This window comes from Ammospiza caudacuta, chromosome 5 (assembly GCF_027887145.1).
Source record: "Ammospiza caudacuta isolate bAmmCau1 chromosome 5, bAmmCau1.pri, whole genome shotgun sequence".
NCBI classification, from domain to species: domain Eukaryota; kingdom Metazoa; phylum Chordata; class Aves; order Passeriformes; family Passerellidae; genus Ammospiza; species Ammospiza caudacuta.
The window spans coordinates 16,052,310-16,073,620 of NC_080597.1; the positions used below are offsets into that span (position 1 = coordinate 16,052,310).

At 40.1% G+C, this 21,311-nt stretch overlaps 1 protein-coding gene across 1 annotated transcript in view; it reads right to left on the reverse strand.

Annotated features, from left to right (window-relative positions):
• GYS2 (glycogen synthase 2) overlaps positions 1 to 21,311 on the reverse strand; it is a 40,729-nt gene that overhangs the window by 14,034 nt on the left and 5,384 nt on the right. The window contains exons 2-7 of the mRNA XM_058805408.1: positions 17,789 to 17,970; positions 15,068 to 15,259; positions 14,424 to 14,609; positions 6,377 to 6,521; positions 2,210 to 2,327; positions 1,685 to 1,805 (exon numbers count right to left, since the gene is read on the reverse strand). Of these exons, the coding sequence (XP_058661391.1) occupies positions 1,685 to 1,805; positions 2,210 to 2,327; positions 6,377 to 6,521; positions 14,424 to 14,609; positions 15,068 to 15,259; positions 17,789 to 17,970 (944 nt within the window). The remainder of the gene's footprint in view (positions 1 to 1,684; positions 1,806 to 2,209; positions 2,328 to 6,376; positions 6,522 to 14,423; positions 14,610 to 15,067; positions 15,260 to 17,788; positions 17,971 to 21,311) is intronic.

The window sequence follows — 21,311 nt, forward strand, 5'->3', positions numbered from 1 at the left end:
TTGTAAAATAAAACAATTTCATGCAATGGTATGTCCTTTTTAGGTTCAGGCACAATACTGGGAAATTTAGGAAGTACCACCATTTCCAGACTTGTAATTAGTACAGGTAGTCTACTATTCCCAATGTAATTACCTCTTGAATTAATTACAGAGCAGGTGTTGCTACAACAGCTAATCAGATGCCGGCATCCACACTGGAAGAACAATGCAATAAATCCAGGCTCAGCTTCTGGGAGAAGCAACAGTACACTGCTCTATAGAGCCTGGGAAAACTAGCCTGTTTCCTTTAATTTCCATCAGCCTTGTTTACCATGGATGCCATCAGGAAGAACATTTTCACAGAAAGGGTGATCAGGCAGTGGAAGGGGCTGCCCAGCGAGGTGGTGGAATTCACCCTCCATGGAAGTTTTCAGTAAACAACTGGACATGGCTCTTAGTGCCATGGTCGAATTGACAAATGGGTGATTGGCCAAAGGTTGGACTCAATGATCTTGGAAGTCTTTTGAAGCCCTAAAGATTTTATGATTCTATGATATAAATCATTAGCTGCAATAAGAGATTCCTGCAATAACTGCTCAGGCAATTCTTTCCCTCTTATCGCACAAGACCTTCCACATTACCAGCACTCACAGGTAACAGCATGAAAATGCCACTAGCAGGCAGCTGATGTTGCACAGCACTGCCAAACAGCTGATTTCTGCTGGGGAAGAAATACTTCAGTTCTGTGAGGTGATCTGTGTGTATGAAGGGATTAAGAATTTCTAGAAAATCCAGAGTCACTAAATGCCATAATAATAGAAGGTGGTGGTAGAACAATTGTACTTAGGGCTTTGGACATTAGTGATTCTTTCATCCCTGCTGACAGAGCAGTATCATAACTTTTATCCAAATTTTCCATATTATTCAACTGTTAAAGAGTACAAAGGACAGAGTCTAGGACAACAGCTAATTGATCCTTGCCAAATGATTGAAAACCAATTAGCATTATTAGCATTTTTTCTGGGTTTTATTTTCAATATATTAGTCTTTGGGACACAATGGAGACATTTTCAATTGTATGTAGTAAGGGCTCTGCTCTGTGATTTTTAACAAGGCCTTGCTCTTACCTTCATTGAAGTACTCCATAAAGACATTTAGAAACATTGCACCAATTTTGTTGAGGAAACAGAACCACAGAGACCTGAACGGATTCCCATTGCTTTGCACCACACCACTGTCACTCTATGAATTTTAATGCAACATTCCCATCCAGTGGGGTAGCAGAGATTTAAAAGATCATAAACAGGTCCTAACAAATTAAGCAATTTGCTTAAAAGGATGTTTTTAAAATGCCGCTTTAAAGGCTTACTTTTATTTCCATTATAATACAGAAGCTATCAGGGTAAACTCTAGAATACTATTTTTGTTACTTCTCTCTAAAAACTGGGGAGGCAACCATGGATTAACTTCTTGAACTATGTAATTAATTATTTTCAATTATACAACCAATCTATCAATTAAAACTGTGTGAAATCATCATATATTCTGATGGTTCAGGAGGAGAGCCCTATGAAAACTGTGAATATCCCATAATTACTTCCCTATAAACCAGAGTATTGAAAGGGAATTCTTGTAGGTGACTTCCACAGGATGGTGAGTTTGAGCATAAGCTCTATGCTTTCAACAGCTGTGTAAGCTTTCTTACCCTCAGCAAAAAGTTTAATCTTGATAAGGCTTCTAGAAACATATCAGCTCCTTTGTTGGAAAACTCGTATCTCCCAGCAATGAAGAAAAACAAGGTCTTGTCAAGATCGAAGTCAAGGTGGCTGAAAGCAAGAAAACAGACAAGAACAAAGTATTTCTCAAGATACAATCAAATAAAACACACAACAGCTTTCTATTCTGGAGGAACTTATTATCCCCAGAGAAAAATCAAAGTGAAGCTTTTCTGCTGTGCTTTAAATTGACTATCTTAATCTGACTAATTGCATCTTGGGTAAATAACAAACAGATCAAGATCTGCTGTCTGAAATCACAATCTGTTAAGTAGAGTCAGATCTGGTGTCTAAAATTCCCTTAGCTTCTGACTGAGAAATCCCAGACAGACATTTGAATAAGCTGGTTTCAAATTTCCACTCCTCTATGAAGTACTTGTTAGTCCTCCTGCTTTGGTTCTTGCTTTAAATAGTGTTGGACAAGCATTGCTAATTTTTGAAAAGTAAAAGCATACCCATAGAAATGACCTCGAATGAACTCTTGGATCCTAGCCTTGTACATGGAATGCAAATTCTGAAACTCATGCATTGCTGAAAATTTCTTAATGTTCAAGCCATTTGGGGTGACAACATCTGGAAAAGCAGAGAAAAGGCAGAGGTAGACATCTTCAGAGTCAGAGAAATCTTTAAGGAAAGAACCAATGTGTCTCTCAGGTTTATGTGAACAGGTTATGTTTTTATGTTATTCAGGGGAGGGAACAGCACTGCCTCCACAAAGCTCTTGCATATGACTCTGCACATCTGCAGCATCAAAGCAGCTTCACCTGTCCTCAGCACGGGGCAGACCCTGCCCTTTTGTCCTGTCAAGACCCCAGTGACGTCTCCATTGAGCCATACATTTGTTGTGTAACTTGCCCTTTACCTCTTTATCCTTGATATCACTGTTGCCTGCTCAATCACTACAGATTGAGAGCCCTTGGAAGCAGAAATTGTGCTATGGCCTTGTTTACTGCATGGCACAAGAGATACCCATTCTATCAAAACTTCTGAGGATTTATCAAAAAAGGGAGCATATAAGAAACATTTATAAAACAGCCTCTTTCCAGTAATCAGTTGTGTTTTACCTAAAAATATCCATGGAATAGTACACTTTACATTTTTACTGCTGCTCTCCTCCAAGATTCTAAAGGATCTTACAATTAAAATTTGTTCATTTCCAGCATTTTAAAGGTAGAGTTTTGGGATATACACAGAGGACGGGCACTGAAATTCAGTCACGCTTAGCCTTCCTGGTAGATCACAGCAGCTATTCAAAGGCTTGCCCCAAATCCAGTCCAAGTAAATGGAAAGAATGCCATTTTCTGTCCTTTGAGCTGGGTTATGAATGAAAATGAAAGGGAAGGCCAGTTCCTCAGCAGATGTATTTCATAGCACCACAACTGACTGAAACAGACTTATACTACTTTATGATACTTGCCTGACATTATGCAAATGGCACAGCCATTTTTGATTATTTCCTTGAGAATTACAGTCTGCTTTAGCAATATATGTGTTTCCCTGCCATGTAAGTGATCTGTGGTTAAACTTTCACCTGAAAATGTCCTGAAGCACTGTAGGTTAAACTACAAGAGATAAAAATATAACCTTTAGTAGTAACCATGAAATAGCAAAAGTCTTGATAGATCTGTTTCTGGAATACCAATTCTGAAACTAAAGACCAGGAAATCTTTACTTGCTAGGTACTGAAGATTTGGTTTTCAATGGCCAAACAGTCTTGGTGGACATGAGGAGAAAACTTGTGCTTTTACCTTCTCCTGCCCAGCACTTAAAAATTCTCTGAACAAAGACCTCTGGGGGGAGGTAACACAGCAGAACCATCCTCCACTGTCTTTACCAACAACACACCTTCTCCTTTCTCTGACCTGTTCCTTGTTCTGTGTGGGAGAACTGGCTCGTGCAGGACAGAGCTTTGAGACTCCAGCCATCTCCAAGACTTCCCAATACAGGAAGAATCCCTTCCCCAGCTATTTCTGGCCAGCTTCTTTCCACACTCACATTCATTTATCAGGGAGTTTTGGAGAGTCTCACCCACCAGCAGCAGCCTGTGCATAACCTACTCCCATGTCCTTTGGTTTAACTGCAGCTTCATTTATCCTTTCCTGAGGACTGGGGCTCCATCCATCTCTTGCTTAAGGCTTTGAGATGCATGACAGATATGGTGGCCCAAAGAACCAAGTACACTATTTCTGCTCAACACACAGGAATATTTTGAACATGTGTGAGGGATGAAGTGATGAAAGAGAGTTTGGTCCCGATGCTGGTTTTTTTTGTTTGTTTGTTTGCTTTTGTTGCTGTTCTTATTGTTTAATGAAATAACAATACTTTTGCTTGAGAAATTGTCCCAAGAAGGCCAAACCAGAATGTTTTGACTTCTGTATTTATAGGAAAGAAACTGACATGGTTTAAGTAATATTAGCACAGTTTTCTCTTGATGGATCACTAACAGTAGAGTTGACTTGTACTTTTTTCAGAGTTTCTATCTATGATTTTGATCAAATACATACAGATAGGTAGCCTAGATCTAGAACTCAATTGATACCTGAATCTCTTGGAATTTTGATTCAAACTCCTCTCTACTGCTAATGAGAAATATGTTCCATATCTGAGTGAAAACATTAGAAATCCTATAACATCAGTTTTCAAACCACAAGAAAATAACTTATGATCACTGACAAAATCCTGCTGGATACGTCAAAGATACTAAAGCTTTAGACAAATATGGTTTGATAAATTGTTGATCACATAACAACTGCAGCAAGTGGGATCAGCATAATGCAAGCAGTCATTCTGCCAAGTTTAGACTGGCAAATTGGCCTTTGTCCCACTGCAAAAGTTCTCTATGCAATTTGCTTTATTAAATTTTAAAGGGACCTCTCCAAGTGATGAGATTTATAATTTAAATTATAATCCAAGTTTGATGTTAAAGAGGAGTAGCAGAGACACCTCAATTTAGCATATTTCTGAGTTATTTTTAGCTAACTATTTGAAAAATAGTTGAAAAACTATTTTTATCTCAATAAATGCAAATAAAATTTAATTGTGCTAATTCAGCATCCTCCTTTTAAAGGTTTATTTTTAAAGTGGATGGAGAAATGCACACATGCTTTCAGTATTCATGTTCCTTAGCAAGCTCAATGACCTACTGAAGGATTGATGGGTGTTTCAAAAAATCAATGTCTATGCAGATTTCACAACTTCAGAGAGAATAAATAGTGTGAGAATAGGTTCCTGCACAGTTTATTTGTGGTCTTGGATTCAGAGAAACTATTAAAGTACTTATTCTCATCAGACTTCCCACTTAGAGTTGTTTCTTAGGATTTGGGGTGACAATTTCTACTGAATTTATTTCTAGCTATATCAACATGAAGCATGACATCTCTCAGTAGTTTTTTAACCCAAACATTAAGTATATTTACTTGGTTTCTTCAAAGTTGCAAGAATAATCACAAAAAGCTCAGGCCTGTGAATCTCTGTGCATGGAATTCTCTTCAGCTTCAACTGATGTTTTATCTGTGAGCAGTCTGGAGATTTTCTTCCCCAAATTAAACTGGATTCAGACTCATTTCAGTCTCCTAAAATCCCAAAACACAGACTATGATTTTCAATGGTAGCTGTGGTGGGGAGAAGTGTCATGTCTATATTAAAAAAGCTTCAAAAGTTTGATTTTCAGAGTGCTCTGCACTCTGAAAAATCAAGACCTTTCAGAGGTATCCCAGTTTAAATGACTGAACTTCAGAGACTTTTAAGACATGGCTTTTGTTCTTAAAATAAAATGAAAAAGATAATCTAAATCCATCATCCTATTGACAGCTAGTCAGGAATGAGGCAAAGGACTCCATGAACAGCTCTTTCGTTCAGGTTCAGGAACCACAATGTGGCTTGAAGCATTGAAGTTAATCAGGATAACAATCCCAAACTATAATCAGCACTGCAAATCAACCAATAACTCTACAAAGAGTAAGCAAAAAAATCCCCCAAATAAACAACTAAACCCCAAAAATAAAACAAAAAACCAAGTTCAAACAAAAACAATAATTTGAGCACTGTTTAATTTAAAATAACCAAGATACCAACACACCTGCTAAATAGTCTCCAAAATTGTTGTGCAGTTTTCCCTCACGCTGCTTACCTGCAGGTGGAGTATTGGGATTTATCCCTATAAAGCACTGAGGTGATTTAAAGAGAAATTTGATGACACATCAAACTGGGATCATGACCTTACTCAAAACCCAAGCATGGAACAAGACAAGGTTTCTAAGCTTCATATTTTATGAGCCTAATATCAAGAGGAAAACCAGACAAATTATTGGGCACAGAACTATTTTTCAAACTCTACTTGTTGGCCTAATAGAAAATATTTTATCTATATGAAGCTTATCATGGTTCAGTTCTAAAAGCATGGAAACCCTGCCACAGACAAAATTCCTGAAGTTGAGGAGTCCTGGCAAAAAAAAGCCTAACATCCATGGAAAATTGGTTAATCCCTGTAGCATAGCCAGACACACCTGTGCATGTGCTCTGTCTCTTCATGTTTGCATACTGCCTCTATTATGTTCATTTAGTCTAAGGATATGTGGGCATTCTGAGGAAATAACAGTAAAAAAAAATGATTCAAGTCTTACCAGGGCTTTTTTTAAGCATATGTTCTGCTTCTGTAGCTGTGATCTGGGAGACTGTGGTGAACACATGGGCACAATGCACAGATGCCCGTTCCATACAGTACCGATGGTAAATCTGCCTCTCTCCAGCCTCCTTGTCAATGTCAAACTGTTAAATAACAAAACCAACAAAAAAGACACCTGTGTGACATGAGCATCAAACTGTCTCCCTCAGGGAAGGTTTCTCCTGCTAGGCTCCTTTTCCCCAGGGAATGAGAACCACAAGATCCATGTGATTATGCTGCTGTTTTGTCATTCTGGTGTTTGAACTGTTTTATCAACTTCAAGGAATCTGAAAGAGCAGGAGCGCTCTCAGATCCTGCTTGTTCCTCAAAGAATGGCAGCTCTGCCATGGAAGGAAATCTAGATTAATGATTCCATGAAAGGTAAGGATCTGTGGAATTTGGCCTGGGCTGGCAATGTATCATGTTGCAGCTTTCACGGGCTTGTTGGAAAACTTGGGAGAGCAGGGAGGTTGCTGGTAGCTGAAGGGAAGAGAAGAAAACAGGAATGGGGATGAGGACAGAACCTGGGGACTTGGCAGAATGGTGGGAATCACAGGTAGGCAGGAGAGAAGTGGAGGGCAGGATATAAAGACAAAGTGACAATTCTCAGTGGAAAAAAGAAAACAGAACATGAGATATTTTCTGACGCTCAGAGATATTCTTCCTCCAATTCTGCCAGTGTCACTTGCTGCTTCTTATATTTCAGTTTGAACTCCCTTAATTTTTAGAGACAGATGCAAGTTAAACTGCTAGATAAGACATTCCAAACACCCAAGTATTTCTAAATCACCTTTAAATCTTGCAGCTACCCTTTTTTTAACTTATGTTATCCTGATGCAAAGAAAATGCACAATTCCCTTGAGTCCACGCTTAAAGGTTCAAATGTTCACTAACGGTGTCCACAGCAAAATCACTACAACATAGTCTATGAAAGGTGTCAATGCTTTCAATTAAATCACAATCCTCTTAGTCTTCCATGATGTTTCACTTCTGGAAACAGAAGTCTTGAGTCCCTAAGGTCAACAGCATGGGCACCCAGTGGCCTGTGTGAGTTTCATGGAGGGTGACAATGACTCTCAGTGAGCTCTGCCATGATCGCTGCCTAATGCAGGCTGCACAGCCTGATTCTGATTGCATTTGACTGTGTAACTTTGACCATAATAGATTTAACCCCTATCACAGGCAGGGCAGACAGCACTTTCTATAGTTAGGACTGTGTGACCCCTGCCATAGCCAGCTGCTTTTAGAAGCAGTTGTGTCCTCATATATCGTCTTTTCTGCATTCCCCATGAGAATTTTGGAGCATGAAATACAAAGGATATTTTCTCCAGGACATTCATCTCATTTGCCACAGAAATTGAGTGGTAGAAAGAACACAAAGAGAAAAATAAAGGGGAATTCATTTGGCTCCTTTTAGTGCCACAGGTCTCAGCATCATCCTTGGCTTACACTAAACTGATTCACAAGGAGCTCTTAACTGCATATTTGATTGTCTACACATTCTGTGCAAAAAAAGATACAAAATGGGACAGTTCTTTAGCATGCTAGACAAACACATGAATGGGATGGGCACAACTACACAGTCATAATTATGAAAGTATTTTCAAACACATCTGGCTTTCTATTAAAAATACTTTTGAAATTGCTAGCAAACAAATTGCTGGTCAAACTTCAAAGGCCTTTTGTTCTCTTTTTGCTTTCTCAGCAAGAATGGGTTTTAATTACAAAATGTGATTAAAAATTAAATTTGGGACATGCTCACCAACTGTTGATAAAGACTCCCTGTAACACTGCTGGTGCAAAGGTTTATAAAAAGATTGTTAAGCACTCTGACTTATTTCTAGTTAACTTTTATTTCTTTGGTTTCATGAAAAGACTTTACATATTTAACACATATCAGTGCTAATTCCTTCATTGCAATTCATTTTCCCACCTTTCATAAACAGTAAGTATTTTATTTTGTGTATGCTTGTGGGGCTTTTGGCATGTTTTTGCAAAGGTACACAATTCCACATCTATTAGGAAGAACAAACAGAGGTCATGGGGTTCTCACATTTCATTTGCTCTCGCTCTCCAGCAGCTTCCAGCACCAATCAGTAAAGCAAGACCTTGACTTTTCACCTCAGGGTGGAGTAAGAACTGTGCACTTCTGAGCAGGCTAGACAAGCGACTTCAGAAAAGAGCCTTAGCCAAGTTGAAGGGCAGGTTAAATGAAAATTAGTTGATGAGACAGTGCAGGTGACTCATTTAACCCAGCTAGTCCTGTGCAAAGCTGAGCCTGCCCTGACAATCTCCAGAGTCAGAGGCACTGTGGGGCATGGGACAACATGCTGAAACCAGCAGGACACCTGGGCAGCTCCTCACCCCCAACCAAAGCTCCTGCTCAACCCTGAGCCCTGCTCTGTGTCCAGCCCAGCTCAGGCACCTGTGAACTCTGCTCCAAACCCCTCGTGCTCAGCCAGAGCAAAGCGAGGTTCCCAAGTGAGTCACACCTGCTTTTGTTTGTTTGCTGTTTCCAGCAAATGGGAACACTGGCTATGCCACAGATCACAGCTGCATCAAGAAAAAAAAAAAAAACCCTAAGTCAGATGAACTGTTTACAGAACCCTTTAGGGTAGAACAAGCTCTTAAGGTCCTTTAGCCCAACCATTTCAGTGATATTTAAAGGCCAACAGCTTCAATATCCACATCCTCTCCTTCCCTGACCAGTGGAAAGCAAGCAGATTATTAGAATTTACAAGAGGGCAAGGATTAGAAGGGGAAATAACTCCTTTAGAAGGCCACTCTGATTTCAAAGCAAAAGATGTTCCACAGGTACAATGCTTTGGAGTAAAATTTGCATTTGCTGCAGTGCAATTCTGAGGGAAAATTTTGGTTCATTTCTGTGGATTCTTTGGTTCATTTTCTATGGATCCATGTAATGAGCATAACATCCCATTGATCTCTTAAAATTCAACATGTTAGGGGGCACAGCAGGTAATCACTGAGCCTCCCAGCATGACATTCTGAACTTTGAGGGAAAAAGAGGAGAATATTAAGCAGTTATGTTTCTTCTGGAAACAGTCACTGAAGTAGTAAATCCAAATCAGCCATTCCTACTTCAAAATTATAAAGATGAATTGCAAAGTATTTCCAAAACACAAGAATCATTTGAGAGTGGAAAAACAGAAAGGACTATATTAGCCATCTAAATCCTTGTCTGAAAGAAAGACAAATTATTTGTCACAGTCTACCAAGAATCTCTAGATAATGATATTAGCCTATGGTGTCCTAATGAAAAAAAAAGGATGGTGAAAACCAACAGAAGTTAAACCAATACAAATTCAAACTGGAATTAATATATGTAATTTTCCTAAATAAAACATGACAACATCTTTTCAGAAATAATACAGACTCACTATTTAATACCCTCACCATTTAAACCTTACCTCAAGAGTGGATAACATCACTGTAAATATTTTGTAATTCAAATAAAAGGTACAGGTTTGATGCCTGAGGATTTTAGAGAACAAAATAATCTTTCTTGGTCTTTTAAAAGAGTGGTACACTCAAGTTCAAAGCGATTCTGCAGGACCAAGGAACAGTCAGAGACTGGTTTGAAGTTCAAATTCCTAAGTGACTAAAAGGTAGAATGGAAACATTTTTGCTTCCAGCATAATCTCACTGGCTGCTGCTGTCTAAATTAGGTAAGAACCACTCCCTTAAAATCCAGCTAACATCAAATTTACCTCCAATTGACTGTTGCCTTATGTAAAGAGAGATTTCATTCTGGTATGGCTCTGCCAGGCCAAAAGAGAATGAAATTTACACTTCCTGGCTTAAATCAGATTTCCATCAGCTGTTCTGTTGACAAAGTGGATTATCTTTGTGTAACAGTGAGTTCAGTGACAAACTGGACAGTCTAAGTGGAGTGAGACATTGTCAGCAAAAAAGCTCTTGACTATTCATTTTCATCGGGATTTTTAGTACTTTTCCTTTTAGACTTCTTGGGACAGGATTTTCTACCACTTTGCAAACAGGATTCAGCTGCACCTGCATGAGCTGAATGAAAATGTTCCAAGTTCTAGACAGAAGTGTTACACATCAGCAGGGCAACCTAAGGAAAAAGGCAATGAAGACTTTTTTTTCCTTCTCCTTTTCCCATCAAACTCAAAGTGTTTTTTTAGTAAGAAGCATCAGAGGCTGAACCACACAAACTTCTTCATGATGCCAGGCCACTGTTCCCAAAAATAATTTCAGATGATGACCTCTCCAGGTTAAATAATTTTCCAAAATAAGCTGTCTATTCACCTAGGAACTTGTTTGGATCACTGGTGTCTCAGTCAATTTATGAAAGGTGCTGGTTTATTTAAAACTCTCAAGGCATGAAAGGATACAAAAAAAATCCCCACACAAAACAAGCAAATAACTAAATCAGTCCCCTCAAACAATAGGGAAAACAATAACAGATTAAGAATGTTAATCTTCAGCTGAGAAGCCAATTCCTCCTGAAGAGAGAAAGGCTCCACAGACCCCAAGATTTTTTTTCACAGAAATTCCTACCTTTTAGCAATTTTGGTTAGTTATCTTGGCAACAAACATAATCTCACACACCAATGTAAAAGCTGCTCTGGACATGGAGACTATGGGAAAATGCCCTATTGGCTGGACTACTTAGATATACAAAATTTCTTAAACTTCTCTTGGGAATTAAAACTCATAAAAAACCCTGCTTGATATTGAAATTAGGCAGTGTGGAGTTTGGAAGAGTTCAATAACCCATAGGTTTAGTGAGCAGTCCCTGACCCAGTCATGTACCCAGGATTCTTCAAATAATTAAAAGCAAATAAAAATAAAGACACTGTCAGTTACTGTACATGTCACCCCATTTTGTTCTTTTGGTTTTCCCTCCCTTCCTTTCTCCAGGATGAGAGTGAATTAAATATGAATCTAGGTACTAAATTATGCACTAAATAGTAACACAACAGTGTTACTTCTGGTGGCCACTGCGCTCCTCAGCACCTGCTAAGAGTTAAACACCCAGGTTCTCACTGGAACAGAGGCAGGTAAATTCCAGCCAGCCCAGATGAACTGAGTTAAAACTGTAAGAATATAAGAATTGTATAAGCTCAAACCTTAACCACTGAATCATTAAGGTTGGAAAAGACCTCTAAGATCAGGGAGTCCAACCTTTGACCAATCACCACCTTGGAAATTAAAGCACAGCCCTGAGTGCCATGTCCATTGCTAAGCTGTAATACTGCCTAAGAACCAGGATCCCATCTCTGAGGGAAAGAGCAGATGGCTCAGGAGGAGGTCAGGACTCACACAACATTACAGTTTTACATCCATATAGCACCCTCCCATCTTCCAGCCATCCACAGCTTCCCTCTACTAGGCTGACTGGGTTTGCAACCCCCCCAGAAAATGTCCTCTTACAGATTACAGGCTGAGATGTGCCCTCAGCTCATGGAACAGGGAGTTCTGGTAGCCCACAGCTCAGGACTCCACTGATCTTGCATCTTCTAGCCCTGGTGATCTATGGGGTTGATTTGACAGTGCAGTGGGAGAGTCCTGCACTGTGCGGGCAGTGCAGACCTGCCTACCAGGCATCCTAACTCAGCATTTTGTGGACTGTGTTGCGGGCTCGAAACAAAGACGTGAGGTTTCCTCTTTTCTCTGTATGAGCTGTACACGCCTGATTGCGTCAGGCACAACAAGGCCACACGCTTTCATTCTGTGCTGCAGCCATTTTTCTGTGACACAACACATCCTGGCAGCTGCTGCCTGGTGGGAACGGTGTTCTAGCTGTGAAACACCGGTCAAACGTGAGAACTTAATCATACTTCAAAGGAAAACATTTATGCAATAGCACTGAAACAGGAAACCCAGCTATTTTTGGGGTAGAAGGGGGTGAAATGCTCCAAAAAAATATTGCTTCTTCCAAAGATTAAACATTAGGAAGCCCTAAAGAATCTTCTTCACTAAGCAAATTGCTTGCTTGACCTAAATAGTTTGCTGCTAGAAGGCAACAACAAGAATATGTCTGAAGATCTAGCTGTTATTTAATTATGGTATTCGAGATCAAGCTCTTGTGTCTCAACTGACTTTTGGGCCAAGGTGACCTTTTCTCAGCCAAAGAAGCCCTCCCTAAGATAGTTAAATTTTCCAGGAAGAGTTTTAGCATCCTGGAAATATTAAACAATGTTATAACAGCTTGACATAATTTCCTCTATTAGTACCTTTAATTGTCAACCCACAGAGGGTATAAAGCATTACAGCCTAGAAATCCACAATTTCCTTCCCTTAAATATTATTTACAGCCATTTAGAATGATATATGAAATTGATACTTATGTTTCTTTCCACATATTCTTAGAATAAAATCTGAATAGACATTTCTGTATTCGTGACATAGCTGGTGGCCACCAATGGGATTTGTGAGGCTTTGAAGGATGGACAGTGCTTTCACACATAAAGATGTTCATGTCATGTGTGGACAGAAAAAAATTAGATTAATACTGTGACTAGTTTATAAATATATTAAAGTCTGCAGGTTTAGTCAGATGTAAGATCATTAGAGTACCTTTTGAGTACACAGACAAGGGTGAGGCCCCCCAAAAGTATTCATGAAGAGAAGAAAACCCAGTTGCTTTGAGAAAAAAAGGACTACTTTCCAGACTGCTTGCAGCTCTCTCAATAAACCAGAATCAAAACAAACCATTCTGTATTATACACACAGAGAGACTATGAGTGAGCAGGAGTGTCTGGACTCCTACACAGCAGGACTGTGATGTTCATGCTGCCTTATTAATGCACCTAACACCATAACTAACTTAGGAGTCTAGGAGAGATGATTTACAAGGGCTTGGAGTGACAGGACAAGGGGGAATGGCTTCAGAATGACAGAGAGCACATTTAGATTGGATATCAGGAAGAAATCCTTCCCTGTGAGGATGGTGAGGCCCTGGCACAGGGTGCCCAGAGCAGCTGTGGCTGCCCCTGGATCCAAGGCCAGGTTGGATGGGGCTTGGAGCGACGTGGGATAGTGGATGGTGTCCCTGCCCATGGCAGGGTCAGAATGAGATGATGTTTGCCAAAAAAACCCCAAACCATTCCATGATTCCCTGTTTCTGAGTCAGGCCAGCAATATACAACTGCTTAGGCCTTGTCTTTGGAAGACACAGCTCCCCAATGTGTCAAGCTTACAACATCCAACTGAAAATTACCAACTATGTCATTTTCTTCACTGTTTTTAGCCAAGGAAGTGAATGAACAATGTGGCTCTTTTATGTACCTCTACCTTCACTGAGTGCTGGAATGGAAAAACCTCTTGCATTCAGGTTTGTCTGTGACCATATGAGAAATCCCAGATCAGGCAAGGTACCCTGATGAGGGCAGTGCAAAAAACATTTGGGTCCTTGAAACATTGTTTTGTGTTATGCTTTGAGTGGAAAAGAGAACAGTGAAAATCAAATCCGACAGACAGTTTACACACATTCCAAGAAACACATGTGAGTCTTTTGAACTCAGAAAGTACTTCTACATTTGCCAGTTACAAATTAGGGCTAACCTGAAATGCTTGAAATTAGGACTCATTATGGTTTGTAAAAATTAAGAAGCAGGCTGGGGGGAAAAAAAAGTCAAAGCAACCACGATCCCCTTCAATTCTGGGGTATTTTTCGCAAGAGGAGGGCTACTGGTTATTTTTTCTACTGTATTACATTAAGAAAGACTTTTGTGAGGCTACACCTGAAGGGTCAGATGTTGGCTAGAGCTGAATAGGTTTTACTAGTTTCCACTGAGCCTTCAGACCTGTTAGATGAGACAAAAGCACTCATGCCTAGACACTTCATGATCTTAAAAATGTTGATTCTTATGCTCTGGAATCAACAACCAGCTATGGGTCAGTCATAAGCAAGCACACAAGCCAGAAAATACAATAAATAGTGTAACACCATAAACAGAAAGGGAGATGGTAGACAATTAGCTAAATAAACAGAGAAGAATGAGAAAAATGTCTCTTACTTGGTCCAGATTGTTGTAAAAGTCAATATTGGCTGCACACAAGTATCTGCCAAGCAGAGTTGCATGGGTAGTAAAAATTGTGGCGACGGGAAGTTTCTGTGATCGAGACAGGATTAAACCCACTCCTGCCTGCCACTCGTGGAAGTGGGCAATTATATTGGGCTTGTCATCAAACTGACAGGAAAGCTGAAAAGAAAAAGAAATACATGAAACATACATTATCATGTCCATCATCCCAGCCCCAGAGAACTTTGCTTTTTCTTTTTTTGGTGAAGCCTTTTGAACACTTGTTTTCCTTCTTGTGACAAAACAGTACAATTTTAAGAGGACATGTGCCTTGATTTCCATCAGCTCTAATCCTTAACCCAAGAAAAATGTGTGCCTCTCTAGCTCCTCAGAACAGACCTCTTTCTAGAGTGTCAGAGGGCTCTGGCAAGCACAGTCACTCAGACTCCACACTGGGCAGCCCCACTGCCCTTCTTCTGGAAAAATATAGTTGAATGACCAGTCAACATTTAAGTTTTAAATACAAATTTGATTTACATTGAGATCAACTTCCTAAAAATCTTGGTTTTCAAACTGGAGAATAGGAACCACATCCCAAGTAGTTTTGGTCTGCAAATCTCTAGATTTAAAAACTGTACCTCTTTCAAAAACCAGGCTGTTAATGATCCAAAAATCACAGCATCATTGGCTTCTCGGTCATGAAAAGGGATCCCTATGTTGCTGACTTCCCAAAATTCACCTTTCCACTTGTCCAGGTTCCAAGCTGCTGATCCTATATCAAACAGTAAGACATAAGGGCTGCCCTCTATCAGCCATCTTCCAAAAAAGACCTATGAAAAAGAGGAAAGGATAAGAAGGATAGAAAGAAAAGGTTAAAGTGAATGTAAAGGCCAGTTAGCATAACAATCTTCATCCATCACATCTGAAGTATTTCACACAAACAATGTGTATTCACAGTCCTACAACCCAGGACTTGCAGTTTTCTTTGCAAAATACATAGAGTAATACTGAAGCAAAGGAAACTATAACCTTTAGGAACATTTTATTTTTAAGTCTTTCCTTTTAGATTTTCATTGCAATAGTAACTTCTTTTCTGTGAAAGAAAAAAAAAGGTTAGGAAGACTACACTTGCTTGAGTAATGAGGTCTTCCTATTGAAGTATCTGAGCCGGTTCTGTTCTTATTTTAAAATTTTCATTTTCTTTCACTTATATTTGTCTCCAGCCTTTTGCTATCCATGCTAGATTACTGGGAAGAGGTTTTGTAGGACTGATGCTTTGTGCCTGTATCTACCATGACATTTCTTCCTTCTTCCCAAGAAGCACAGAGGGGAAGGATTCCAGTTCCATTTGGAAGAGTGGAAGGATCAATCAGAAGTGGAAGATCAATAAATCTCAACACCTAAAATCACATGAGGCTAAAAATGCAGCTTTCCTGCTTTGTCTCCATTAGTATAATTAAACATCTCTAAGAGTATTCACAACTTCACTGCCTGCACTGGCTTGCCCAACCCAGCTGGGCCCACACTACAGTCTGCAAAGTCAAATAATTTCACATTAAATCTGGCATCAAAACAGCTGGGACCTCAGGGGTTGAACCCAGCCCTGATGCTGCAATGAGCTGAAGAGAGGTCAGGTCTTGAAAACAAATAAGATAAAAGCTTTTGGCCTGTTTTCACAAAAAGTACAAGGCATAACAAAGGCAGGTTTGCTCCTTTTTGCTCCTCATGTATTTATTTCAGACTGCTCAGATTTGCTATTCAGGAAAATGAGGTTAAAAAGCAGAGAACCCAGACTTCATCTAAATACAGGGTCAGGTTGTGGCAAGGAAACACACCTGACCTGAGAAGTCTGGAGGCATTCCTAGGTCCCCTGGTTTAAAACCATCCATTGTGATGCATAAGCAAAACCCAGACATAAATGTTAATAGGATAAGTGCAGCTCCTGGAAACAAGAGCGTCATTATTGGAGATCAAAGCTATATTTGACATCCCTGGGACAGATTTGCTGCTTTATATGAATACTTCAGCAGCACCATGCACGTGTTGGGCTGGCAGAGGTGGCTGATTAAATTGGATGCATTGCTGGAACAACATAAAGCATTGCAATCAATTTGCCCCAGAAGCCTTTAGCTGTTTTCCAGACACAGGAGTGTTACAGAGGCAACACAGAAAACCTGAGCAATGACCTATGAAAATCTGATAAAGATAAGAAATGGCAGATTGGACCTTTCAGTTTGAGCCCGTACAATTCAAGCACCATGTCAGTGTCCCCGACACTCCCAAGCTGTGGCACATACTCATCCAACAAAAGACACCTGCATAACAGGGCACTAGATCCTAAGAACAGCACAACTGCTCTTACAGAGGCAGACAACACATTGCCAGTGCCACAGCTAGTGACAACCCAAGAACTTCAGGAATTTCTATACTGAAGTGTGTCAATCCCCTCAGCAACAGTAGGAATCCTTCCCTGCTGCTGCCTCTGATGCTTTCCACGTCTGTTCAGCACACAGCAGGAGCAGACAATTTTTCCTCCTGCAAACTGGCATCTCTGAGGGACTCAACACTGAGCCAGAACACAGGCAAGTTCTACATCTCCGATAAGGACTTCAAGAAAGGAGGTCAAATTTAGCATGAGTTACCTTCCGCCCATTTTCAGGTAACCAAAGCTGCTTGCAGCTTAATAACTGCCCATCAACACAGCAGATAATCTATTTCTTTAGCAGATAACCTTTATAGGAAGAAGTTTATTCCAACTTCATTGTTGGAGAAACCGAGCCTCAGAAAGGCTATGAGATCACACAGAAAACACTGGTGAAAAATCATTTTGGAAAAAGAGAAAATCCACTTCTTGTGTTGTGGTATACCTCTCTTCTCAGGGAACTGACAGCTGGTTGCACTGAAGTGAGGAAGTGGATCCTTTGTCACCTCAGTGCTTTTCTCAAGTCTTTTCTGGTTTTCATCTCAATATTTTTATGCTACATTAGAAAATCTGAGGGCTAAAGGAATGCTCTTCTCACTCCCATGCAAGAATGTGAAATAAGGGCACAAAGTAAGGTCATCTTATATGTACTAAAATCTCACAGTACTTAGAGACCAGATAAATAAGTCATTAATCCAGTTAAGCAGCCTTGCAGATAAATGACTGTTAAAACCCATAATTGGATGAACTGGTTCCTCCTCAAAAATAACCTTTAATGAATTGACTCTGCTGTTCTAACGGTGGATTCTGAGCCTTTCCCATTGTGACATTGACCAGGACTGCTGTGTCAAGTGGAACGACAAGAGCATTAACCCAAACTTTAATCTCCTCAGAGTCAGATTTGTTGCCCTGGGAAGCAGCAACACATCTGATTTACCTGACACCCTTGGCTTTTCATGGTGTCCATTGCCTTCTTAACTGCAGGGTTTGGAGGTTCAGTGAATTCCACCTGAGTCTTCACATTCTGCTCAAAATAGGGGCCAATCAGGAAATAGTTTTCACCCCATTCATCTGCTGTAGTTTTGGCTTTTGTCTGGATCACAGTGTAAATGCCTCCCACTGCAAAAGAAGATCACAAAAATACAAAAATTAGAAAAGGGCACAGGCTACAAATCTCTGTACTAAGCTCCAATCCATCTGTGGATCAGATACACTGCTAGTTAAATCCCTTCACATATGTAGGCTTTAAGTGAAACCAGCCTACAATCAAATAAATAGAAGTTCAGTCTCTAAAGTGGTATCAGAGCTCCCCTCTTCAGTTGGGGGATTAAAATCCTGGGCCTCATACTTTCACTCTCCCATGTCTGATCTTGATTCTGCTGCATCCCAAGCACATCCTTCTGCTTTTGTTTTATTGCCTCAGTTATAATTTTCAAACCTATTTTTCATCACGTGGTAAGAACCGAGCTTATTTGATACAAATCACTAAGAGAATTTGAGAAACTGATGGATTTCATTGACTGGTGCCTATAAAAATGGACTTCACCCAATATCCTCAAAGCATAAAGAGTTTTGTTCCATTATCAGCCTCGAAGAGTTTAGTTAAAGTTGGAGGGAATGTAGCCTACACTGACTACATAAATGTCTGTAGCATCTTTCACCAAAATAATGTCTGCTTTAGAGGCAAATGCACCATTCAAATGTGTAAGAGAATCCAGCAGCATCCCTTGCCAAGTCAATACAGATCTATCCAGTCTTGCACACGGTGTGCAAGAGTCCCTTAGCTGCTCTTGCTCAGAGTTGGCCATAGCCTGCCCTGGAATTCACACACTGGCAGGGCAAACCTCTCTTTGCTACAGTGCCCAGGGTGCCAGGCAGTGGAAGTGCACCAACACCAAGTCAGAAGAGCAATAGGGCAGGCTTGAACCCAGCAAGGGGGCAGGATGGTGAGGGAAAGGAAAACCTGAGGACAAGAAGCTGCTGCACACCAGAGACAATGAGCGTAGCTCCAGCAAGGTGGGAGAGAGGGAGCACAACAGCTACAAAGAGCAAAAGGAACACTACAGAAGGGATTGGCACTCCTACATAAATTTTTTCCCCTCCACCGAATGCTGAAGCTTTGGAAATATTGGCAGCACTCTGGGGATGGAGATGGTGCTCCAGCTTCCAGCAGTGACATCAAAATTACCTGTGGAGCCAGCACTGAAAGCTGCCAGGGATTGAGAGCTGGCACACTAGGCTCACCCTTTTAAAGCTACTGGGATATCCAGAGGTGCCAGTGCACCATATCCAATATAAGTAAAAACCTTGAGAAGTTACCTAATTCTCCTTAAAAATCTGCCACTGTTATGTACAATACGGCTGCTGAAGTTGCTCAGCACTTTGGGAGATTAGTTCCCAGATTAATTAAACTGCATCCCCTGACAAACACAGAAAGCCCTCTGCAAAGCCTGCTGTCGTGCAGCCCCGGGGAGCCAAATGGCAGAGCTACAGTTTCAATTATGCTCCTAGAAAATAAATTGTTCACTTAAATGCCTTTTCTCTACAAATATCCCATTTGTTTTGAAGGCTGAAAGGGCCTCTGGTCTCAATATTTTCATGTCTCAGGATTCTAGGTATTTACAAAGAGGAAAGAAAAAAATGCAGTTTCATTCTACCAGCTTGCTAAGTAGAATTAGTACAATAAATTATTACCCTTAATAATTCAAGACCTAAGAAGACAAGAATCTTACAGATGTCTGTTCCTAAATCAAGCTGTCAGTTCAAGAGTTTCACATCATGTAGCCATGGAATTGCAGAAGGAAACCTATGCACAACACTATTATTCTCCCCTTCAGCAGGACCAGAAAGCTTAAGAAACTAATTTATAGTCATCATATTCTCCCATGGCTGCTTTGGACAGGGATTTAGAGCAATCTTAGATAAATAACACCGTATTTTCTCTCAAAGTTCCTCTTCTCAAGCTGAGATGGTCTATTTGAATAGCTTGGATTCAGATAAACATAAAATTTTAATTATATGAGACAAAGCAGAACATTGACCCTAAAAAGCAATAGTTACGATGATACCTCTGTTTTTATAGGGTGGTAAATTCATCATAGGAGCATAAGAGGCCTCAATCCAAAATAAGATAAATATGAGACTTGATAGAAATCTTAGTCATGAAACTGGCTGGTTTGAATTGGCAGGGATACAGAGCTTAGAATGAGGAAGGATTTTAGTGCAGAGCAGCCTGGTGATCCAGGAAAAAGAGAAAACATGACTTGCAAGATGAAAGACACTAAATACCACGATAAAGCTGTATATGCCTAGAGTGAAGCAAAGCTCCTTCCCCCATCCTAGGAGTGTGGATCAGCCTCTTCCACACTGCAAAGGGCTCAACACTGGGATTGGCAATGTAGCTGAGTTCCCACAGCCATGGATTTGAAGGGAAATGGGGAATCTGCAGCTCAAGGGCAGGGCAGAGCCTGGATCTTTGTTTCACACAGCCAGCATCTGAGTGTTTCTTTTCACAAGGTTATCCTTAGGATCCCTGTGTGTCCTAAAAGGCCTCTTATGGGGGAAAGAATGAGTGTGCCGTGCTCTGCTGTCATAATCTGTTGCACAGCAAGGTAAAAAATATTTCAGGGCACTGATTTGCCTGAAATGCACTAAAAAGTACTTATGATAAAATCCAAGGAGTACGTTTTACAGGCTGTTAAAACTCCTCAGAAGTTAACTGTGATAAAAGCAGTGCTACCTGGCCCCCAGACCTGCTTTTGTCTTCCCTGTTACTGTGGAAATATGACTCACAAAGCATGTCTGTGCATAAGGTTTAACTGACAGCGGAAACTGCAAGTGAAACTATGTATGTAGGAAGTGTTGGGTATAACTTAAAAAAGACATCTTGAGAAGAACAGAGCAATGTCTAGAATAATGCATTGAGTTTTGAAATTACACTTCTCCATAGCAAACTCCAGGAACACATTATATATCTTTTAGGAGGTAGTTTCTATATGCTCAGTTGCTTTGAATTCCCTGGAACTACCTGTGCCAGTAAGCAAAACATTACATACCCTACTGAGTAGTAGAGTAAGGGTTTACAAGTTCAGCTCACAGAATTCTCAAATTGCTTCAACAATTTGGTAAGCCTTCTTTTTCTTGTCTAATACAATGTTTTAGGTCATACTATAAACAGAAAACCTTTCCAAACAACAGGGATGTACCAAAATGTTGCAAGTTTCTCCATGCTGCCTCTGAAATTTTGTACTTTGAAACAGGGTTAAAACAAACAAGAAATGACAAAATTAGAAACTGATAGAGCAGCAGAACAAGAGAACTGGTTTGGAATATCACAGACAAGGGGAATTAGCAGTAAAATGTTGATACAGGAACAGTTTAATATTCTGATGTTCAACAAAAAGCTTTATTCAAATATATTAAGTTTTAGTAATTTTAAACCATTTTGAAATAAATATATT